Source organism: Hydra vulgaris, chromosome 10, assembly GCF_038396675.1.
Source record: "Hydra vulgaris chromosome 10, alternate assembly HydraT2T_AEP".
NCBI classification, from domain to species: domain Eukaryota; kingdom Metazoa; phylum Cnidaria; class Hydrozoa; order Anthoathecata; family Hydridae; genus Hydra; species Hydra vulgaris.
In genome coordinates this window covers 17250001-17273192 of record NC_088929.1, presented here as the reverse complement: position 1 = coordinate 17273192, position 23192 = coordinate 17250001, and the positions used below count along the sequence as shown (strand labels likewise).

Below are 23192 nucleotides of genomic sequence, written 5' to 3'. Positions count from 1 at the left end.
AGTGTTGTTGATAATCACTTTTTCAACATTATAGAGATACATTTATTTAACGTCTCTGCAACAGCGTTACTAAGTCTGGCAAAATTATTCACTTTGTCTGTTTCAGTAACGTCTTCTCTCCTTTCCGGTGGGGGTAAGTAGAATTCTGACATTAATCATTTTTATTATTACATTTTTAAATAACTTTTTTTAAATTTTGAGCTGTGCTCGAGTTGTTACAAAAAACTTTAAGGAAAAATGTTTAACCGCTGCCTTTTTGGTCAAAACTTATATAAGGCTTACATTTCAGAGCTAAATGTTAAGAGTGGTTACAGACAACAATTTGAGACAAAATAATAGTAGTTTTCTTAAATGCAGTGGCTTCTCCGTTCAAGGGAGAAATAATGTACATAATACTGTTAAAAAATACAATACAAAAGCACAAATGTTTAAAAACTATGTTTAAATTTTAACATTTAAATATGCTTAAATAAATGACTAAATAAGTGCATACATAAAACCACTAATACAACTAGGTACACTAGCGAACTTTGAATAATATTAACACGACTGTTTGCACTTGAGGTATACCAATGACTCCAAGTTCCGCTTACTAAATCATAAAAGTAATAAAGATATAAATATGTTAATTGTAATTAATTACTTAATTAACTTATATAACTACTTACTTAAATTTTATTAGTGGAAATACATTTAATGGTAAAAATATGTTTTTGTTACATAAATTGTTTTGTAATTGATGAGAAAGTATTACTATAAACAGTATTTTTATTAGTATTATAACTTATTATGGCAAAATATAGTATTATTATAACAATAGTATACTATTCATAATAAAAAATAAATGAAATTATTGTTATTTTTACTTGTTTTTAGTTATTTGCTTTTCATTCCGACAATAGAATAGATTACTATTACTATTCAAATATATTATTACTATTATTGCCACTATTACTATTATTAATAATATTGTTAATATAAACATAACATATCATATTTGTTAAATAATGTTAAAATAAACATAACATATTATCTTATGTTTACATTACAATCATACACATTTTAAATTACACTTTACATTTGATATAAGTTAACTAAAATCCGTCAGTAATACTTAAAACTCTTTTTATCAATATTTTCTAACCGGGACAAGGAACATTTTTAACGCAAAGAGTTTGATCAGTTAATAAAGCTCCACCACAATCTCCAGTAAATGATGCATTAACACATTTTCTTGATCTGTAACTAAAATTTGATTGATCAACTGTTTGCTGACATGTTGCAAGGCATATACTCCATGATGTCCAATCAGTCAAATAACCTGACAAAATTTATTAAAAAAAAGAGTTTTAAAATATTATTTTAACTATTTGTTAATATTAAATATAGTAAAATGGTTTTATTTTACATTTTTTATACTTTTTAAATAACCTTAAGCAGAAATAATTGCCATTAGCGTCAATAAGCAAATCAATAATACCTGGACAAGAAACTTGGAAATGGCAACTTTGAGTTTCATAACTTATGCCAACACAACCACCGTTAATGTAAAATTTTGACAAACTCAAAATTTAACATTAATCTTTAGCTGATGCTATGCACTTCTTGAAATGCTACAAGCTAACCACCTCGGCCTGGTGGCCGAAGTGATTAGTTTGTAGCGTTTTCTGAAGTGCATTGCCATTGTTCAAACCCTTATGCTTGTACATTTAATTTTTTAAATATCATTTTCAACATTTTAAAATACAAAGTAAAACATAATATATATAAAGATATTATATACTATAATAAACAAAAGGAAAAGAATTTTAAAAAAGCTTTAAATTTTTAATTTATCAAAACACCTCAAGAAATTTGTTGCGCGTATGTCATGATACTTATGTTATTAATGTGCTAAGGAACTTAGTGAAGTTTGCACATTTAATACACATTTAAAAGACAAATTTTATTCTGATAGGAAAAAAGATTTTTCATAAATTTTTTTTTTTTAATTAGTTAACGGGGCAAGGGTCCTAATAAACTCTGAAAAAAAATTATTAAGAATAATTTAAATATATATGCTACAGAAACGTTCAATGTTTAACGTTTAACATCGTTTCAATTGTTTCTAGGCTTTGAAAGAACGCATTTTCAAAATACACGCGGTCATTGGAGAAAGATCTCTTAAGCGAATTAAAACTTTTTTTTTTTGGAATTTAATTATTAGTTTAGTTATACTACATAAAGAATCATACTAAAATAAGTAATCATCGTTAAGACCATATTATAATTGAAGTAAATATATAAAATAGTTGTATATACATTTTTATAAGATAAAGTAGAAAGGATTTAAATTTTCATTACATAAAGTAGATAGGATTTAAAAAAGAAAGGATTTTAATTTTTTAACACGTTTATATTTTGTTTGTTTAAGTTTTTCTTTTAGCAGTTTTATTTTTATTATTTTATATTTTAGAAGATAGGAGTATGGATGTTATTTAAAGTTATACTAATGATATTTCCATAAAGTGGTTATTACTACTTTTAAATTTCTGTGATGCTCTTAACTATTTTTGTTCTTTTTAATTAATAAAATTTAAAAAAGTCAAATTAATATTTTGTGCTAACACTGACATGGCATGTCACATGTTATTGTATGAAAAGGTTAAATTTTGTTATGAGGATTACAGTTCTTATGAAAAAAAAAGAAGGTAAAGAGTATGGTTTGTAAATATACATTTTGTTTACTTTGAATCTTTTAAAATTATCTCGCGTCATTTTTATTATTTTTGTTTGCACACGTTTATTGTTTGCATTTATGCTTTATTGATATGTATGTGTATGTGGTAATAAGTGCTTTATAAATGTTTTATCAATGTGTTTTTATAATAATCTAAAGTGTTTTTTATTGTTTGTGTATGTGATAATATGTGTTACATAATTGTTTTTGAAAATGTGTTTAAATATGTATATTAGGTATGTATTTAACCTTATATACATATCTATACACATGTATTGTGTTTAAAAATGATACAATTTGTTTTATCTCAATTTGATTTTTTGTCTTTAGCGCTGTTTACTACTTGATTTTGCTTTAAATATTTTGGAATCATAATGTTCCAGCATAAATTATTTTGTAAAAGCTAACATGAAATAATAATATTTTACAAATACTACTCTGGTAAATCATAACAGCTTTTCTCTATAAAGTACATTGATTTTTATTTTTTGTATGTTGTGTTTTTCTTATTTATTTACTTATTCATTAAATTTTTATGTTTTAGATTTATCAGATGATGTATAAATGTGGTATAGAAGAACAAAATATTGTAAAGTTTGCAACAAAAATTTTACGTTTTTTTATTAATTTTTCTTTGATAGCAGTATGCTTATTATTAGAATTGCATGCTTTTAATATTTTTTTTCATTATTAATTGCTAAGCTAATTTTTTTTTTAAACATCTTTTAGCTGATATTTATATTTTTTTTAAAGGCAGAAGACTATTGTATAATTAATTTTAAATGACAGTCTGTTATATATAAAAACTATTTGTGTGTAATATTCGTACCCAAATGAAAAGTGCTTGGTCAGGCGAATTGAAAATAATCGTTGCAGAAATGAAAGAGATAGATTTAGGCGAGATGAAATTAATAATCAACAAAATGCGAGAATTGCTGCTAGATATGAAAGAATGCATTGTATACCAAGAAGTAACACTATTCCAGATTATAATTATTTAGGAGAAATGAATTATATTTGCCAGCATTGTGGTGCTAAGAAACTTCCTGATGAAACACATTTTTTATGTTGCCATAATGGTAAAGGTAGTTTTGTCGCAACCTTCATCATTTCCATAAGATTAAGAAGATTTATTTAAAGGAAACTATGAAGATAGAAATGCCAATTTGAAATAACGTCATGAAAAAACACCGACGAGCTGCATCATGACAGCAGTTTAAGTATAACAACAGGTTACCAAAATGCAGGTAAATTGTTTTCCAGTTTTTTGTTTTTTTTATATCTACTTATCTGTTACAATTTTTATTTTAGGTTTGTCATATGACGCATTAATGAAATATAAAAGATCAAAGTTTACATATATTTTTATATTTGTTATACACATGTTTGATTGTGAAATATTTTTTTTTTGTTTGAAACGTATTTGTACTCAATTGCTTATTTATTTATAATAAATTTATTTAGTTGTGTGCATTTAACGTTTTAAAGACAATTTCCTTTTATAAAGAAACATGTATCAAGGGGATACCAAAAAATTAATAACTCATGTATAGTTTACGTTCACTTTATATTAATCTTATTAATTAAAGTTCGTGCTATAAAAATACAAGAAGAATTTAGCTTTACTTTTTCGTCAATTTAAAGCATGATGAAGTGTTATTATTTTGTATCAGTAACTAAAAACGTATTGTGTTGAACTTAGTAATGTCGAGGAAAATGGTACTGCCCTACACTGATATGGGCTATGCCAGTTGTAAATTACTCAAATAATATTAAAGAATTGGTAAATTATTTTACATCCACGTACTTTTTATTTTAACTTAACAGATGGTCTAACTTTTTCAATTTAAATTTCTAAAAGGGTATTAGTTAAGGTTTCGTAACCTTAAATTGTGGAAAATAGCCACTATAAATTAAGTAACAGACTGATCATAACCTGTATTACGGGTTGCTTTCTGCTAGTAATCACTATACTTCATACCAATTACTAATAACTATTTAAATAAATTGCAAATCAAATCGTTATAATTAGTACTTTTCATAGGTTTTACGTTGTTACCTTTTTTACAATTTAACATTATCGTATATTAGATTACCTAAATCCAATATCGGTCCTCATGTAAATTACTTCACATATATAAGTTTTTTTCTGCTGAGTGTATTTTAAAAAAACAGATCGAGTTATGTTATTTGACATTTCTAACTTCACATCGCCCGTTCTTCGGGTCCTTGATTGTCTTGCAAACAAAAATTGTTTTATTAGGAGAGTTGAAATTTTATTAAATACTTTACATTTGAAAACCTGAACTCTTAAATAACAAAAAACTACCGTCCATTCATTTTTCAAAAATGTTGCTTATCGAGCAACTTTACAGTAAATTTCATTTCTTTTGTTTATAAATTTATTTATTATTTCTTTCTCCTTAAAAGCCTTATCTTAAATTCAGAATTTTTAAAGTTATTATGTTCTGGACATACGAATAAAGATTTAAAATATATTTTAGTAATGAGCAATTGAAATAAAGGTTTATATATTCTTTTTATTTTATTTAACAGTTTTCAATCAATATAGGATACGTAAATAATCCTAAGATATTCAGTTTTATATTTTATATTTTAGAGTGATATTTGTATACTTTCAGGCGTTAAAGAAGTTACGTTGAGCCAATGTATGCAAATATATTGCGAAAGTCGGCTGTTTTTTCCGATGCAAGTACAACGTTGATCCAATGTTAGTTTTATCGTATTTATATTAATGAAAACTTTAGTAACAACGTGATTAAAAATAGTTAGCAAAATTATATTGGTCCAATGTATGTAAAAACATCGCATAAGTTGTTTGTTTTTCCGATCTAAACTCAACGTTGATCCAATGTATATGGATTAACGTTGATCCAATGTTTATAATGCAAATTTAATCCAATGTTTATGGATTAACGAAGGACTATATACATTGAATCAATCTTGATCTATATATATTGGAAAAGCGTTGGATTTTATACAATGGATAATGGCCTAATGTTATTATACGGTCTGATTTGTTTCATTTTCCGTAAAAAATGAAGAGGCCAGTTTTCTTACGGCAAATGTTTATTTTATTAAAATGATCTAGGAATACTTGAGATTGTCATCATGTAATTACATTATGCTATACAATAATTTTCGCTAACTGATTCCCTGTTTCAGTATATTCCAATAACATATGAAATACTGAAATAGGCTTTCAAATAGCTATGTATCAAAATGCTACTAAAAAAAACTTACATATTGCAAAGACTGCTAACAACTCTTATGAGGAAATAAAAACAAAGGTTTGTAATTTTATATGTATTAAGGATTTGAGAAAAAATCTTTTATTAGCACTAACTATCTGTTCTTTGTCTTTTTTTAAACTCTTTTACCTGATCTTTTCTTATAGAATAAAATTATTCCTAACATTTCTTATTAAATGGATTATATCATATAGTAGATATGTTTTTAAAACTCCATTATAAGCTGGATGATAAATAAATAGTTTTTTATCTCCGGTATAGGATTTATGTATCTCTGAAAATGCATTAATATTGGTAGTATGATTACACAGGTCAACAAAAAAAATTTTTTTTTCTGGTGCCGAGCAAACAATTTGTTTTTTGTATAGCATTTCTCATTTTGATTTCAAATATGCAACTCTTTTTTTACCATCAGGTCAAGTTGTAAAGATATTTAGGTTCAAATCTTAAGTATTTAGGGTAAAGTCCCTAATATTGTCGAAAAAAAAGTTATTCAAAAGTATGTCAAACTGGGACTCAAAAGAAGCGTATTTTCATAGAGATTTTAAAAATGTTATTCATTTGTAATAAAAATAAGTATTTTGTGTATTTTTGGTGAATAACATTCTGTTTACTTTTTTTTAAGAGTCTTTAGCATTTTTTCACATAACTTTTTTGTCAATAAATTTTAAGGAAAAATATTTATGTTTTCTAAAATCTCTATGAAAATACGCTTCTTTTGAGACCCAGGTTAACATACTTTTGAATAACTTTTTTTTCGACAATATTAGGGACTTTACCCTAAATACTTAAGATTTGAACCTAAATATCTTTACAACTTGACCTGATGGTAAAAAAAGAGTTACATATTTGAAATCAAAATGAGAAATGCTATACAAAAAACAAATTGTTTGCACGGCACCAGAAAAATTTTTTTTTTTTGTTTACCTGTGTTATCTGTAACAATAGCTCTTACTTTAAAACCTGATTGGTGCAATGAGGTAATGCACTCATTAAATTCTTTTTTCAACCATGATCCTGTTGTGCAAACTTCAGGTGATGATCTCACAACATAAGGAATAGCTTTTTAAAGTCCTACAATCATAAAAACAACAACGCCTTTATAAAGATTACTTTCTGAATCTTCACCAATATTTTTTCACTTTGATATTGGGTGCTTTCTGCAGATACACTTCATCCACAAAAAGCACAGAATCACTTGATACACAATGTTTTTGTAACAAAACTGTTATAGCTTTATACGCATTTATATCACCACTTTGAATTTTTCTAAGTAAACTAAAAGATGGTAAAGGTAGTTGTTCTAACAATAACTTATAAGACTGTGCATTGACGTAAAATTAGTGCATAACGTATAATGGATGCAGAATATGGAGGTCTGCCTTGAGGAGAATAGTATCTAATTTCATTTAACTCTGTCAAAATTGAATTCATATTATTGTCTTTATTTCTAATATAGACAGGAAAATGTTCTAAAATACTACAGTTTGTTAATTTGCAATTATCAACTCTACGAAACCATTTAGGTAAAGAAATATGGTAGCCTTTATATGACAATGAAACATAAAGATCTTTATTTACAGTTATTGACTCAAAAACAGTTGGTATGCCTGATTTTTCATCAGAACATAGTTTATAATAAACAACACTATCATGAATTTTTTTAAATGTAAAGCCTGGCGGAGAATGTTGTTCTGTCATAGAATCAGGATTAATTATTTTATCCACACTTTAAAAATCTTCAACCCCATCTTTTCCTAAATATCTCAAAGTTAGTTCTTTTCGGGGCAACTTTGGAACCATTAGAGTTGACAATCCACTTTTTTCATCGGTTTGAATAGTTGGAACTGGAAGAAGATTCTATTTCAAGGTGCATCTTTTTCCGTAATTAATAAATATGTCATCAAAATGATTCACACAAATAACTGAGTATTTTGATGGAACCCAATCTTTTCTATTAACAAAGTATATCCATCGTTCTCACAAATCAAATTCTTCAGGAAAATGAAATGTTGACTTTTTTGGACCATTAGAGTAACTAGTTTTACAGTTTGTAACAACACATTTATTAACCATTTTATTACACAGACGAATCAAAAAAATGTAACAGTTATTTTTAAATATACAGTTCACTTACATTTATTATTGGAATTATCTCCACTTAAATAACATCGCATAAAAAAGCAGTTCGACTATATACAGTAATAATAATAAACTGCCTGTGTGTCTATTTTGTTATTCCACTCTCTAATAAAATATAATGAAACAGACAATCAGTCAGAATACATTCACTAATTAATCAGTTCAGAATACATTACATATTAAATGACTATAAAAGTATAAACCAATGCATGCAAGCAAATATTTATATAGTAATTGTTACAATATTATAATTCAATATTTTATTTAACACCTTTGTATAATATTCACTGGTAAATATATTGTTATTGCTATTGTTGTTAATAAAACCTTTAATATAAATAATTTAAAATTTAAAAATAAGCCGTAAAAAAACTGGCCTCTTTATTTTTTACGGAAAATGCAACAAATCAGGCTGTATAACAACAGCAGGCCATGATTGGATTAACGTTGTGCTTGCAACAAGAAAAGGCAGATATACAAATACATATTTGTATAGTTTAAAATAATTATTTTTCATTCAAATATTTCAGTTGAATATGGAAATATATTTCGCTAATATACTTTTTTCTTTTTTATATAATGAAATTACAAGCCTCAAGCAAAACAAACATTAACAATGGATCACTAATCAGATCCAAATTAACTAGTATAAATTAATGCCATATGCAATTTTAATTCATCAAAATGGCTGAAATATGAATGAATAAGTACGTGTATTTAATATACAAATATACGTATAAATAGATATTTTTTTAATGTTTGTATATTCATACTAAAATAAAAAACAAAATTAATTCCGATAAAAGTTAAATATAATGTTGTCCAAACATAAAATATAATGATGAATCAGCTTAAAATACAACGTCTCGCTTACTTAAAATACGATGCTGTCCCAATGTATAAAACAGCGTTGAGCCAACGTAAAATACAACATTGAATCAACGTAAAATATTACGCAATCGCGACTTAAAATACAACGTTGGGTCAATATTGAACCAACGCAATGTGCAACATTGTTTTAACGTTTAGCCAACGTATGTGCGCTAGCTGGGTATGACATTTGCAATCATAGAGCGATCTTCAAATTTAAGTTTGTTGATGTTGCATCAAGTGAGAGTGTTGTCTGAAAATTGGCGGTGATTGAGGTCTTGGAATGAACCCTTAAACTTCATTGAATAATATTTTGGCATTTAAAAGTTATGAGTGTGTGAAGTTAAAAGTATGACAGTGTGACACTCTGAAATAAAGAAGGTTGGGGAGTAGGGATGGGGTGGGGGGCGGTAGAAGAAGGGTTATAAATTTTAGAAAATCATAACTTTTGAACACTAATAAATTAATTGATAAAGTTTATAATATGCTAATAAACTTTGATTGAAGCCTCTAGCGACTGAGTTAAAAATATATATGTGACTGCGCGTAAAATAACGAATTTGGATCATGAACAATTAAAAGGCCATAAAATAAAAACTACTTGTCAAAATATAACAAATGAGACCATGATTCTTTTGTTAGAGAATAGACTTTTATAATTTAAAAAAAATTTTTTTTTCTTCAAAATTAGTCACGTGATCGAAAATATACCATATTGAATAAACAAAAGTATATAATTTCTTAATCTATTCTCAAAATATTATTAGATAAATTTATAAACATAAAGTTTTCAAAATTAAATAAGATAGGCATTTACAGTGGTGATCAAAAAAAATATATTAAACAAATTTGATAATTTAATTAAAAGATATTTAACTTTTTGTAAAGGCACCAACAGCATTGGAAATTTCCTTAAAATAAAATATATATACATTTGGCTTGCGAAAGCATTTTATGTATGAGCAAATATACATAGCTTTTTAGGAATAGTCAAAAACAGTATGATAATTTTAAAAACACTCATCAGGATGTAACTAGGGATATGATGGACAGAAATTAAAAACAAAAACAATTTTCAAGGGATGTCCTTTGGCGATTGGTTTCCCCTTTGCATAACAACATGACATCTTTTGTGGTACCTATCATTATTGCTTGCTTTGCCTGGTGGCAACATTGAAGGAAAATGTCTGCCAGTAAATCTATCAAAGTCCTTTCCAACAACAAGACAAGGGTTGTAAGGGATCTCAAGGGTTAGTGAAAATATCAACTTTATTTTATTCAGCAAAGATCCAAGTATGAAATGTGCCTGCCAGTACTATGTGTACAAATCTTTTGTGAGTTTAAAGCACATTGAAGAAATAGACGAAAAGCTAATTTCTTGTACCATTTATAGGATTTTCAAAGAGCCTGAATTTCATGTAATTGGTGGTCTACCGGTCAACACCACCCATATGTAAATTGTCTGAGTTGACCATTGATAGTTTGAGTATAATGTTACCATCTTTAGCAGATTTTCCTGTTTTCACCATCACTGGATTGTGATATGTTGACAGCATGTAAACAACTTTTGTTTGTTACCTGATTTGTCTTTAGTTGCACGATATTTGCAGGCTAACATTTTATTGTCTTCGTTGCGAGTTTTGTAAAAAACGGCAGTCTTTTTGCAAGTTGATGATTCAGTAGTGTTTTTGGTTTGCGTGAATAGTTCCATAAATATAAGTGTTCTTGGACAAGAGAAAGCTGGCAAGAGAAGGGCTTGTATAGTAATTATCAGAAAAAATATATAACCTTTATTTAGAAATGGTCCCATCAGCCTATTTTGCTATACGTTAACTTGAAGGCATTGTGGAATTTTTGTCATCATCATACATCCAAGTACCACAGTACTCAAGGAAATCACCTGTAATCCTATCAGCTGTCGTCAACTTATATACTTTTATTCCAAATCGTGATCCTTTTGTCTTGACGAAAATGCAATCTGCTTTTAAAAAGAACAAGAGATTCATCAACACTTAAGTGACGTCCTGGACTGTAAACTTTTTGACGACGTTCTCTGATCACATTGAGGAACAGTCTGACCTTATGCAATTGATCGCTATTAGGATTATTAAAATTATGATTGGGATCATTATTGTTATTGAAATGAAGAAATTTGAGGATAACCTTCAAATGTTCTCAAGCCATGGTTTTTGAAAAGATTGGTGTCCAATAAAGATCATCGGTGGACAAGTGAATAGCTTTCCAATTCTTAAGGTAAGAATTATTGGCCTTTTCAGGGTGTTTGCTCAAAAAATCTTTGCAGTATCAGTTACTTTTAGAAACAATATGTTCTAAAATAAGATTGGTTAAGTAAGCTTCAAAAAAGTCAAGAGCACTGTCTCCTACTACTCTAACATTTAGACCTTCAGTGGAAAAGAATGGAAAAGTGTCATTAGATTTTTTCCTCATTTTCAGCATTAACATGCTCCCATTCTAACTGTAATTCTGTTTGATCAGGAACAACACAATCAATTAACTGTTGATGTGATCGACGACCACGAACATGAGGAAACTTAACCCTATTTTGACCTCGGTTAGGTTGTAGATTATAACAAGCACCTCTATCTACAATAGCAACACGACCAAAAGAATGTAAACCACTTACATTTCTACTTCCACCTCTGGTTCTCACACACTTCTGGGGCTGTGAAACATTTTTAGTTAGTTGTTAAGTTTCAGAACATTATTTTTCACTGTTAGATTCTATCCTTATATCACTAGATAATTCCTCATAAAATTCTTCTTCAGTTTTAGATTCTATAATCAAGTCATTATATGCTCTCTCCTCAGATAAAGAACTGTCATTGCAAAAACTTCGATTTTTAGGAGCATTTGTGGTGAATGGTTATGGTAAAACCAAATTTTGAACTGGTAAATCTTCAGACAAGGGTAGTAGTTCTTCATTTACATAATCTAAAATGCTTTCAGAATCACTAGAGTTATCAAGATCAATATCAATATCGCTGTCTGCATTACTATCATCAAACAAAATATAAAGGATCTCCTTTATATCAGTATAACTTGTTCGCTATTAGCCATTTTTCAAAATTAATTTTTGCTCGATCTATAAATGCAAAAGACAAACAGTTTGAAGTATCAACTATAGAAATTATTCATTTTTTAAATGTATATTTAATGTTTTCTTAAACCCCCATAGATGTTCAGGAAAACTTAAAATTATTGATGGACCGCTAGACCATTCACATGTCATTTAGAAACAGATTTTATGCATAATGGTGCGGATCACGTGTCAGGAAAGGGTTAATATAAAATAGCGATTTTAAATATTCTATTAACTTCGTACTCTCACATTAAGGGAGGGAGTGATAACTTTATGGGTGTTTTTGTTTCAAATAACCACATCTTTTTTTTTTTAAAAATATTTTCATGTAATAAGCATCAACAAACTTATATTTTGAGTTTGCGCTATGCTTGCAAGTGTCATATCTCATGCACAAAATAATCAAAGGTTGGGTATTGGTTGTCTTGTTCAGACCGGTCAAACAAACTAGAAAAAACAGCTCAAAACTGTCTATGTTTTTAGAAACGTAATGCAAGCATTGCTTTTTAAACGATACTGCCCGTATATTTATTGTAGACAGGTACAGGTTTACAACTGTAACCCACACTCCTCATTTTCAAACAAATTATTTTAATCTCTTTAATTGATTTTGAAAATTCGAATGGTCGATTTAATCGATTATAGACTTCCTACTAATCGACTAAAAGTCAATTAGTTAAAAAAAAATCTTAAAATCCTTAAATCTTTTAGATTTAATTTAACTGTCAACCTTTAATTTTTCTCATATATATATATATATATATATATATATATATATATATATATATATATATATATATATATATTTGAATATAAAGCATAAAATATCAGCTGCGTACAAACTAAATTTATTCTTCGTAATATTTCGATTTGCTTTTGCACAGATCGTCATCAGACATAAAATATAATTAAAAAAAAAAACTGTTACAAATATTACATAAAAACGTCAAGAAAGACATTAAAGAGAAGCTATAAACAATTACATATTAACGTAAATATAAAATTAGCAAATATTACTTGATTCCTTTTTTTGAAAAACTTTTTTAAAAAGAGGTCTCCAACTGTTTGTAGACATTTTAATGCCATTGTCACAGTTGAGAAGTATTGGAGCATGTTTTATTTCTTGGTATGTTGAGTCGTAATTAATTTCAAGTGATTCTCTAACTTTACGTTCATCGTACTCTGATTTCATTGCTAGATTTTTTGGATTTGACCAATCAAACATACCATTACATTCTCTACGATGTTCGGTTGCACCAGAGGCATCCCATTTACCTTTTAAATAGTATTTTGATGTTCAATGCATCTTGTTAGAATTTTCATTTTTGTTTCACCAATGTATATACTGCCACAAGAGCATGTGAGTTTATGGATACCGGGATTGCTATTTGGAATTAACTTGGATTTATTGTTGTATAGGATGTTTTTTAACATAGGTGGTGTAGTAAATATTATTCTGACGTTGTAAGGTTCAAGTTCTTTTCTTAGTTTTGGACCTGTTCTTGTGAGCCATGGAAGTTTAACTGTATATTTAAATGTTTCTGTTTTATTATAATTTATTTTAGAAAGGTTGATTCTTTTCTAAATATAGTTCTTAGCAGTTGTGTCAAGCTTTAATCTATTGTGTCCATTTTCTGCAAACATGTTTACTAAAAACTTTATTTCATCATTAAGATATTTTTTGGAACAAATTTTAACAGCACGAGATACAAAACCTTTAAAAACATATAACTATTTTTGGATTAACGTTTGATGTAGGTTTTATTTGTATATTAGTGATAGCCGATTTTCGATGGATTTTGAAGTTATAGTATGAGTTATTAGTATTAGTTACAGTTATATCCAAGAAATTTAATTCTTTTTTATAATGTTTTTTCGAAGTATATTATATATATATATATATATATATATATATATATATATATATATATATATATATATATATATATATATATTTATACTTCACCGTTTAATTGTTGCTACATTACCAAAATATATAAATAAGTACTTACATGGCCGGAACAAAAAAATGACAATAATAGTGTTATCACTAAGCCCTGTTGTTTACATTGTAAAACATATTTGCATACAAAAAAATTAATAAATAAATAAAATAATTACATAAATAAATAAATTCAAAGAGATTAAGCTTATCTAAAGAATTAAAAAATTACTTTATACTTTGTCAATATAAACAACTTTTTGCTTAAATTATTTTTTTATTTAATTTAAAGTTATGATGTCGTTAATAAGTTTAGAATTTCATAAATTGGGTTCCCTATTTGCAACAGAGAATTTAGTGAAATAGTAAAAAAAATATTTTATTAATTTGGTGTCCTTCTGTTTAGGCAGGTGAAACTAAAATTTTAGGGCTTTTTTGATCCCAGACTCAATACACTGCAATTTTTTGCATAATATCATTATTCGACAAAAGTAAAAACATAAATGCTTAGAGTTTGATTCATATCTTGAAGTTTGCTATCTCAAAAAGAAAAAAATGCTGCATTTGCGCATGCTTTGATATATAACAAATGTTTAAGGCAGTCCCTAAATCGTTGGGGTTTTGGAATAAGTTATCCTGTTGTTGGAGAGGCCCTTCTCTCATATGGTTTTGCTTCATTATTATTGAAATGATATGATGTTAAATAATAGGAAACGAATATAAACTACTTTAATATTTTTTTTGCAATATATTTCAAAAAAAAAATTCCCATATTTTGACTAAATAGGTTTTTAGTCGACTTAGTTGATATCAAAAATGTATTATATGATTTTAATTCACTCTAAAAAATGCATTAATCAATTTAGTCGACACTTGGATTGTTTAATAGTTGTAAAAACACTCAAAAAATCAAAACGAATGATGCAGATTTCATTCTAGCTATCTAAATAAATATAGGTAATAGATCACTTACTTCTTAATTTTCGTTTAATTCTAATAGCAATGGGAATATGTCTTTTTTGAGTAATTTTGCAATCAGTTTGTTGTTTTCAGTCATTTTAATTTTGCAATCAAATTCCAAAAAAAATTCTCGTTTAAAGTTATTTTATGTTAAATCACAAGAATTTTAAACATTACATTGTCATAAATCTTTAAAAAAAAGAAGATTTTTTGATGAAATTTAAAACCTGGTGACAAATTTTGATCCAATTTATAATTGAACTTCAGAAAAAAAAAAAAAAAAAGATATTAGTTGATGTAAATTTACCAAGTAAAAGTAGTTGTAAAACTAAGGATTGGAACAGAATTGGGTTAGCTCAAATTACCTAAACATTTTGCAAGTCATTCTAATTTGACACTAGGATCAACATTTTAGAAATATGTCTCATTGCTCATAGTTATCTATCTTAAACAACAAAAATCACCTAATTTTGGCACTTGCCAAAATTAGGTAATTTTCCCCCTAACCCCTTGTTAAAAAAATTGTTTTTTAAGTTTTTGGGAAGAGGAAAAGTGTTCTGATAATATACAACAAAAAATTGTGATTCTTTGCAAGGTCTTAGGTTCCAAGTAAAAGTAAGTATCGGTGAAATAATGGTGCGATATTGGTTATCTTAACCATTACTAGAAAAGTTATGCAATGCTGCGTCAATAATGGTAAATTATATTGCACCAGTATTGGCAAACCAATATTGGCAAGTATTAGTATTTTATGCCGTTATTGCTCCAATACTGTTTGCCTAATATTAGATTACTTATTGGGGCCCTATTGGCATGCTCGTATTGGCCAATATTAATATACCAATATTGGCGCTTTAGCTTGTTAACTTTCCTCGCATTAAAGATGGGATTTGTACTAAAAACGTCCATATAGGCAGGTAAGTTATTATACAAAAATGTTTAAATGCTGCACGACAATGCTTGGCCCCATGTTGCTATGAGAACCAAGGAAACTATTTTAGAACTAGGCTGGGAAGTCTTTTTTTACTAGCATGAAAAAAAAAAAAATTAATTATAAGTTTTTCAAATATCATTTTCATTAAGAGACGAAACAGGAAGGCCATTATTAGTTTTGTGGCTTAAACAGCAAGTCTATTTAAGTCACACAACTATGGAACAATGATCATAAAACTGTTAAGAAAATGTTACTCTAAATTAAAAGATTTTTTAATATTGTTATATTTGTCTCTTAGAAACACTCATGTATCTTGTTGATACATAAATGTATCCGTGTATCTATTTTTTTGATTTTATTCTTTGTTTAGAATTTCTATATACTTTGCTTTAAATTTGCCAAAAAATTTCCACTGGATTTAAGATTTGCAAGTCGAAATCATTGATTGGCTTAAAATCATCGAACAAAGTGAGATATAGATTTTGTTTTGAATGATGGCAATATGGAAAAAACAAAAACATTAAGTTCATTTGAGAGATTCAATATTATTAAAAATTTTTTAAAAGCAAGTTTAAATGCAAGAAAATGCAAGGTATCTTCTTAAAAAAACTTGCACTTATAAAAACTTGTAAAAAAATGGTGATTAATTCGCTTACAATATGTTGTGACTATATATGGTATTTAAACTTGGTTCAACATTTAATCATACTTTTAATTTATTTTAATAATATTTAAAGTTACTCAAATGAGAGTAGTGGAAAAAGCGACTCCATAGAAAACACTAAAGAACGTTTTGAATGCTTTCATGGAAACCGGCACTCATTATTTTTGGAAATCAAATTCTAAAGCGATGTTTCTTTACTTTGCTTTTGAATTTAATTGTTAATTTTGGGTTTTTTAAAACATGCTCTATGATTGACAGCCAATTTTATAATAATATATAATTTCCTTATATACTATTTATGTATATTAAATTTAGGCTTTGTGGGAAAAAATAAAGACTTCATTTCTTATATCCAGACTCCATTTTTTATCGTTGCTAGAGATGGAGTCGGTATGAGAATGAGCTAAATAAAATTAAACGCTGAATGAACTGAAAAGAAGTTAGACGTCTGTAAGACGTCCAAAAGCGTCTGTTGTGGAAAATGGTCCATTGGGAAGTACCAAAATTGACGTCCACGGACGTCTATTTTGGACTTCCGAATGGACCATTTTGGACATCCTTGACGTAATATTGACATTCATGTGCCCATTGGGTTAGCATGACATGTTTGTATGTTGGCAAGACAATTTCAGGTAAGTCGGCTGGTGAACCAAAGATAGGACGAGTAGACTTTTTTCTTGATGTTACTGCAGCAGAAGATATTTTTGCCATAAAAATTAAAATTGATTTCAATTTTTTTAAATTAATAAACAGATGTAAATCAGAGCTAAATCAGTACTGGAATAGATTGACATGACAGTCAAGATAGCAGATATGTTATTGGAAACAAATATTTTTTTTAACTGTACATATGATTTAAATGGCTGTCTAAATGATTTCGATAAAATTTAATAGCCGAAATAAATATTCTAAAAAATAGAAAAATTTGTTTCTCTATCCTAAAGGAGGAAAATTTGATTTTAAGAGAGGAGTTAAGCGAAAGGAGGAACATTATTTCAAGTTTAAATGACCAGGATAAATCAAGCATGACAAACCAAAAACTATTGCAATCTCTGAATCACGTTTCTGATGATAATTTTAATGTATTGCTTAGTTCTAATGTATTGATTACAAGGAAACGCGATCATCAGAAACGATGATAATTTTAATGTATTGCTTAGTTCTAATGTATTGATTACTGCAAAGTTAAAAGTGCACGTTCAAAAAGTTATAAGTGCATGTTTGCAAAGTTATAAGTGCACGGTTGCAAAATTATAGTGATTTATAAAATTTATTTTAACCCTTATATTTTAAATATCAATGGAAAGAAAAGTACAGAAAATAATTACAGAAGAAACTAAAAATACGATTATTTCAATGAAAAATTGTGAAAAATGTTTAATTAAGGAAATATTCAATGCTTGCAATTTAACTCGAAATGCTGTTAGTCGTCTTATAAAAAATAGTGATAATAATATAAGCTTCACGTCATCTACAGTAAATAGAAATGAAACGTATAAAATCAAAAATTTTATAAATAGAAGCATTGAACAGACAATATTTAATTCTGTGGTCTGTAACAATGCTTGGTTCAAAAAGAAATTCAAATGCAAATTTTAGAACAACATGATAAAAACTTTTTGATCTCGTTTGTTTCCCGTAAATCATTGAAATTAAATTTGACACAAAAAAGATTAGCAATCATTCCTCATGAAAGAAACGCAGTAGAAAGAATAATCTAGAGATCAATTTTTGCAACAGAAGCTGCAAGAATTATTGATTTAAATTCGGGTTTTTTAGACAAAATCAGATTCATACATTGCGCTCATATGACTATTCTCTAAAAGAAACAAAAGCATACTTGACAGTTCATGCAAATAAAGGATAGAATGTTAGCCTCATGTGCTAAATTTCTGATTTTGGAGTTGAATGTTTCCAATACAAAAGCGGCACATTGAATACACAATCATTTATTGATTTCATCAACAACAATATAGTACCATTCTTTGCAGTAAATCCAAATAAAATTTCATAAAGCAGCTGCAGTACTTTAATTAATAAGAGAAAATAATATTACTCACAAGTTTTTAGTACCATACTCCCCTGAATTGAACCCAATCGAAGAGTTTTTTTTAAATGTTAAATACCTAATTCAAATCCACAAGAAATGCTAATCTTGATATGACTGTTGAAGAAACTCTAGAATATACTTTATCACCTGATAATAATTATAGCCGACAGTGCAATGGCTTGAAGAATTTTCACTAATTAATCACTTATTTTTAAAAAAAAAACAACAACCCCTTATTGATTGCTATGCCATGATTTAATTTAATATTTTGCACAACATTTTTTATTATTTAAAGCTAAAAAAAATAAATTCCAAAAAAATATATATGCACTTATAACTTTGGAAGCGTGCTTTTACAACTTTGCAAGAGTGCACTTATAACTTTGCAATCGTGTACCTATAACTTTGCAAACATGCACTTACAACTAGGCAAATCCTGTAATGATTTAAATACTGAAAAATTTCAAAGGACGTTGACGCAAATAAAATCATGAAAAGCTTTGAAAAAGATGAAACACTCAATAGATGTATTAATGTAAAAGATTGTTTAAACAATCAATTTGCGGATATTCGCAACCAACAAAAATCAAGATATTATTTATCTAAAAAAATTTAATCTCTGATCATATAAATCGCACTAATACTTTTTAAAAATTAAACCAGGCAAAACTTTAAAAAATTATTCTGATTTAATGAGTCAACTTTATTCTATCAGGCTGAAACACAAGAAAAAGTTTTTAAAGTACCAAAAAAAGGTTAACAAAAGGAGTAAATCAATTGTAATTTTGGATCAACCCACATTATTTGAAAAAGCCAGTAAAACAAAATCCAATCTCGATAGGCACAGGACGTCCTTGGATGTGCATAGGATGTACCGTTTAGATCCATTTTTTCAAGTCCAAAATGCAATGTCTTAGGACATCCAACAGACATTTAAATAATACTATTTTAAACTTGGACAATTTTGGACATCCAACGGACCTCCAAAAACTTCCGAGCCCAAAATAGTACGTTCTCTGACCTGTTATATAGTAGGGTCAATAACTCGAAAAATCTGAAAATGTGACGTGTATATATATATATATATATATATATATATATATATATATATATATATATATATATATATATATATATATATATATATATATACATATATACATATATATACATACAAGTATATATACAGGTATGTATATGGGTAATTGTATATGTCAAATTAGCAGGCTCATATCACCCCCATGTTTTGGATTTTGCTTATTTTTTTACATGTTGTAGGGTTAATAAAAATCAAGAATATCTGAAATTTGGAACCTCCAACCCATTACAGTTTTTGTGATATTCAGGATTCAATTTTTTTAATTATGCTGACTCAGCATAAATAAGAAAACTGAATCCTTAATATCTCAAGAACAAAAAGGGGTTGGAAGTTCCAAATTTCAGTTTTTCTTAATTTTTATAAACCCTATAACATGTAAAAAAATTACCACAACCCAAAACATGGGGTGACATTTTTAGTTTTTTTCTCCTGATTTGGAATTGTCCATATATATATATATATATATATATATATATATATATATATATATATATATATATATATATATATATATATATATATATATATATATATATATATATATATATATATATATATATATATATATATATATATATATATATATATATATATATATATATATATATATATACACACACACAATGTTAAATGTTGCACATTTTGAAAATTTTTTTTAGTCGTATTTTGCCCCATGTGTCATCCCACTTTGCCCCAGGGTAAGAGCAAAATGGTATTCTATTGTTAAGTTTTCAGTTTATTAATAAAATAAAAACTACCTCCAATTCAATTCTTAATAATAAAGTTTGCACCTTATAATGTAAACTTATGCTTCTATATTAAATGTTTACTTAGGTATTTGTACTTAGGATTTTGCTTGTGATTTAGTCTTAAATATCCCATTTTGTCCCAGTCTCCTCTGCATATTATGATTTCATAATAACTTCGATAATTCTATAATTTAATAAATACAAGCACACTTTTTTTAGAAAATAAAGAATCACAAGTAAAAACTTTATATTTTGTAGAAGTTTATTCTTTCCTGAGAAAATTTCTTTTCATTAAAAAGAATTAAAAATTGAAAAAAAAAATTGTAAAAAAGGGAACGTAGTTAAAAAAGTCATATTTTATAAATATAGTCAAAATTCTTTAATATATAAATAAATCTTAAAACATGTTGGTGTGGTGGAATAGCGTCGCAAAATTATTATTGTTACAAATTTTTTTGTCAAAAATTTGTTAGTCAAAAATGTAAAAAAGGAATAGAGTCGCAAGCTGTCACATTAATTGTCAAGTAACAGAATAAGGGATATTGTTGCAAATGAATTTAAAAAATAGCGTCGGAAATGAAATAAAGAATAATGCTGCAAAGGAGTTTAAAGAATAGTGTTGAAAACAAAAAAAAAAGGATTAGTGTTGCAAATGAATTTAATGAAGAGTGTCGAAAATAGAAAAATGGAATGTTCAAAAGGAATTTAACGAATAGTAAAAAGAATAAAAAACAATAATTATAAATTTGTGTTTATAGAACATGTCTGATGTAACACTGAAATATCCTGCTGCCGGGGACATATGCTATAAAGATAAGCAAAACGAGGTAGCAATTGCTGAAATTAACTATTTGCAACACTATTTCGTTTCTAACATTTGCGACACTATTCCTTTTTTTTTGTTTTCATTTGTGATACTATTCTTTTTTTTGTTGCAACATTAGGCCTTTTTAATATATTCGACACAATTGTGAAGTTTATTTTTTAACACTATTCCTGTCACCCAACAGGTTGTATGCTTTTAAATTTTCATAATACAGTTTTTATATTATTATTATACTAAGTCAACCACTTTTTTTTGTAAAAACACTATAAGAAATAATAAAAATAAATGTTTGACCCCAAAAGAGGTACACAATAAAAATAAAATTGTGCTCATAGCGGACATAGCAAAACTTTTGAGCTTGCATTTTAAAATTCTATATTAAGTGGGATCGAAATGAAATTAATTAAAACAGCTCTCTCAATAAATTGGAAATTTAAAAAAATTTTAGTGGAGGGACAAAAATATAACTTTGAAAAAGCGTCAGTTCATATTTTGAAAAAAAAAAAGAGTACATAAGACTAACAATCTTATCACTTAATAAAATTCAAAACAAACCAAAAATATTATAGCTTTAAGTATAATCTCTGGACATTAAACAGTTGCAAAAGTATGCAAAAGATCAATGAAAACACATGGGAGTTTTTATTTCTAAATAATAACAGAAGAAACACAAATAATGAAGCAAAGAAAATACTTTTTAAAAATGCGCAATATTAAAAAGAAAATAGTTTTAATAGAAAATTATGGGTAGAATGCAACAAATGAACTCGAAAACAAAATTTGAAGTCATACTTCAAGTCTGAAATTTGACTTAAGCAGATGCAAAGAACAAACTTGAACTCAAGTCATACTTGAAAACTGGCCATTTTAAAGTTTGACTTGAAAAGCAAACTTGAAAAAGCAAAATTCTTTTTCAAATGCAAGAAGCTAACTTAAAATTTCAAGTTATACTTTAAATCTGAAGGCTGACTATAGTGTAATGCAAGAAACAAACTTAAAATGAATTTCTTCTAGGAAAATTAGATTTCAAATCGTTTTTTGAAGTTCAGTACCAGTCTTGAAAGCAAAACTTGAAATAAAAAAACCAATCGCCATTATCATTTTGCAAATGTGGCAAAAAGTTCTGTTGAACTTTTGTCAGTTTACTCATTTCATGAGTGAATACTAATAAATCATTATATTTATACTATAAAAATACATATCATCAGTACAACAACTGTCAATTTTATTTTGGTTTTATGCTACTGGTTGTTTTCAGGTAAGTAAGTATCTATATTATCATCACAATTATATTATCATAACTAAAATTATACTAAATTGAGTATATATATATATATATATATATATATATATATATATATATATATATATATATATATATATATATATATATATATATATATATATATATATATATATATATATATATATATATATATATATATATATATATATATATACACAAAGCAAAATTTTATATAAACCCAGTTTAATTTTTATTTTTAAAATTATTTCAAAAATATTACTTTAATTTGATTTTTGATGATAAACTGACTATTTCAGTATTTGAACACAAACCTGGACAAGAAACTTGCTCATTGCAATTTAGAGTATCAATCAACGCTGCTCCATTACAATTGCCATTAAAAGTAGCACCAAAACATTGACGATTTCTTGTCAGAGTAGGTGAAGTGAAACTTAACTGACAACTTGCTGAACATGCTCCCCATTCTCCCCACGCACTAATAAAACCTAAAATGTTACCAAAATATATGAAAATGCATGCAGTAACAAACCTAACTACTAACAGGCTATTTTCCAAAAAAATTTTCAAGTTTTTAAAACCACTTAGTACTTAGGTCACT

The 23192-nt window shown here is 27.1% G+C and overlaps 1 protein-coding gene across 1 annotated transcript in view; it reads right to left on the bottom strand.

Annotated features, from left to right (window-relative positions):
• Positions 1–423: 423 nt before the first annotated feature.
• LOC136085817 (A disintegrin and metalloproteinase with thrombospondin motifs adt-1-like) overlaps positions 424–23192 on the bottom strand; it is a 181353-nt gene continuing 158584 nt past the window's right edge. Inside the window, exons 13-15 of the mRNA XM_065807389.1 lie at positions 22906–23079; positions 1145–1321; positions 424–592 (exon numbers count right to left, since the gene is read on the bottom strand). Of these exons, the coding sequence (XP_065663461.1) occupies positions 456–592; positions 1145–1321; positions 22906–23079 (488 nt within the window). The 3' untranslated portion in view covers positions 424–455. The remainder of the gene's footprint in view (positions 593–1144; positions 1322–22905; positions 23080–23192) is intronic.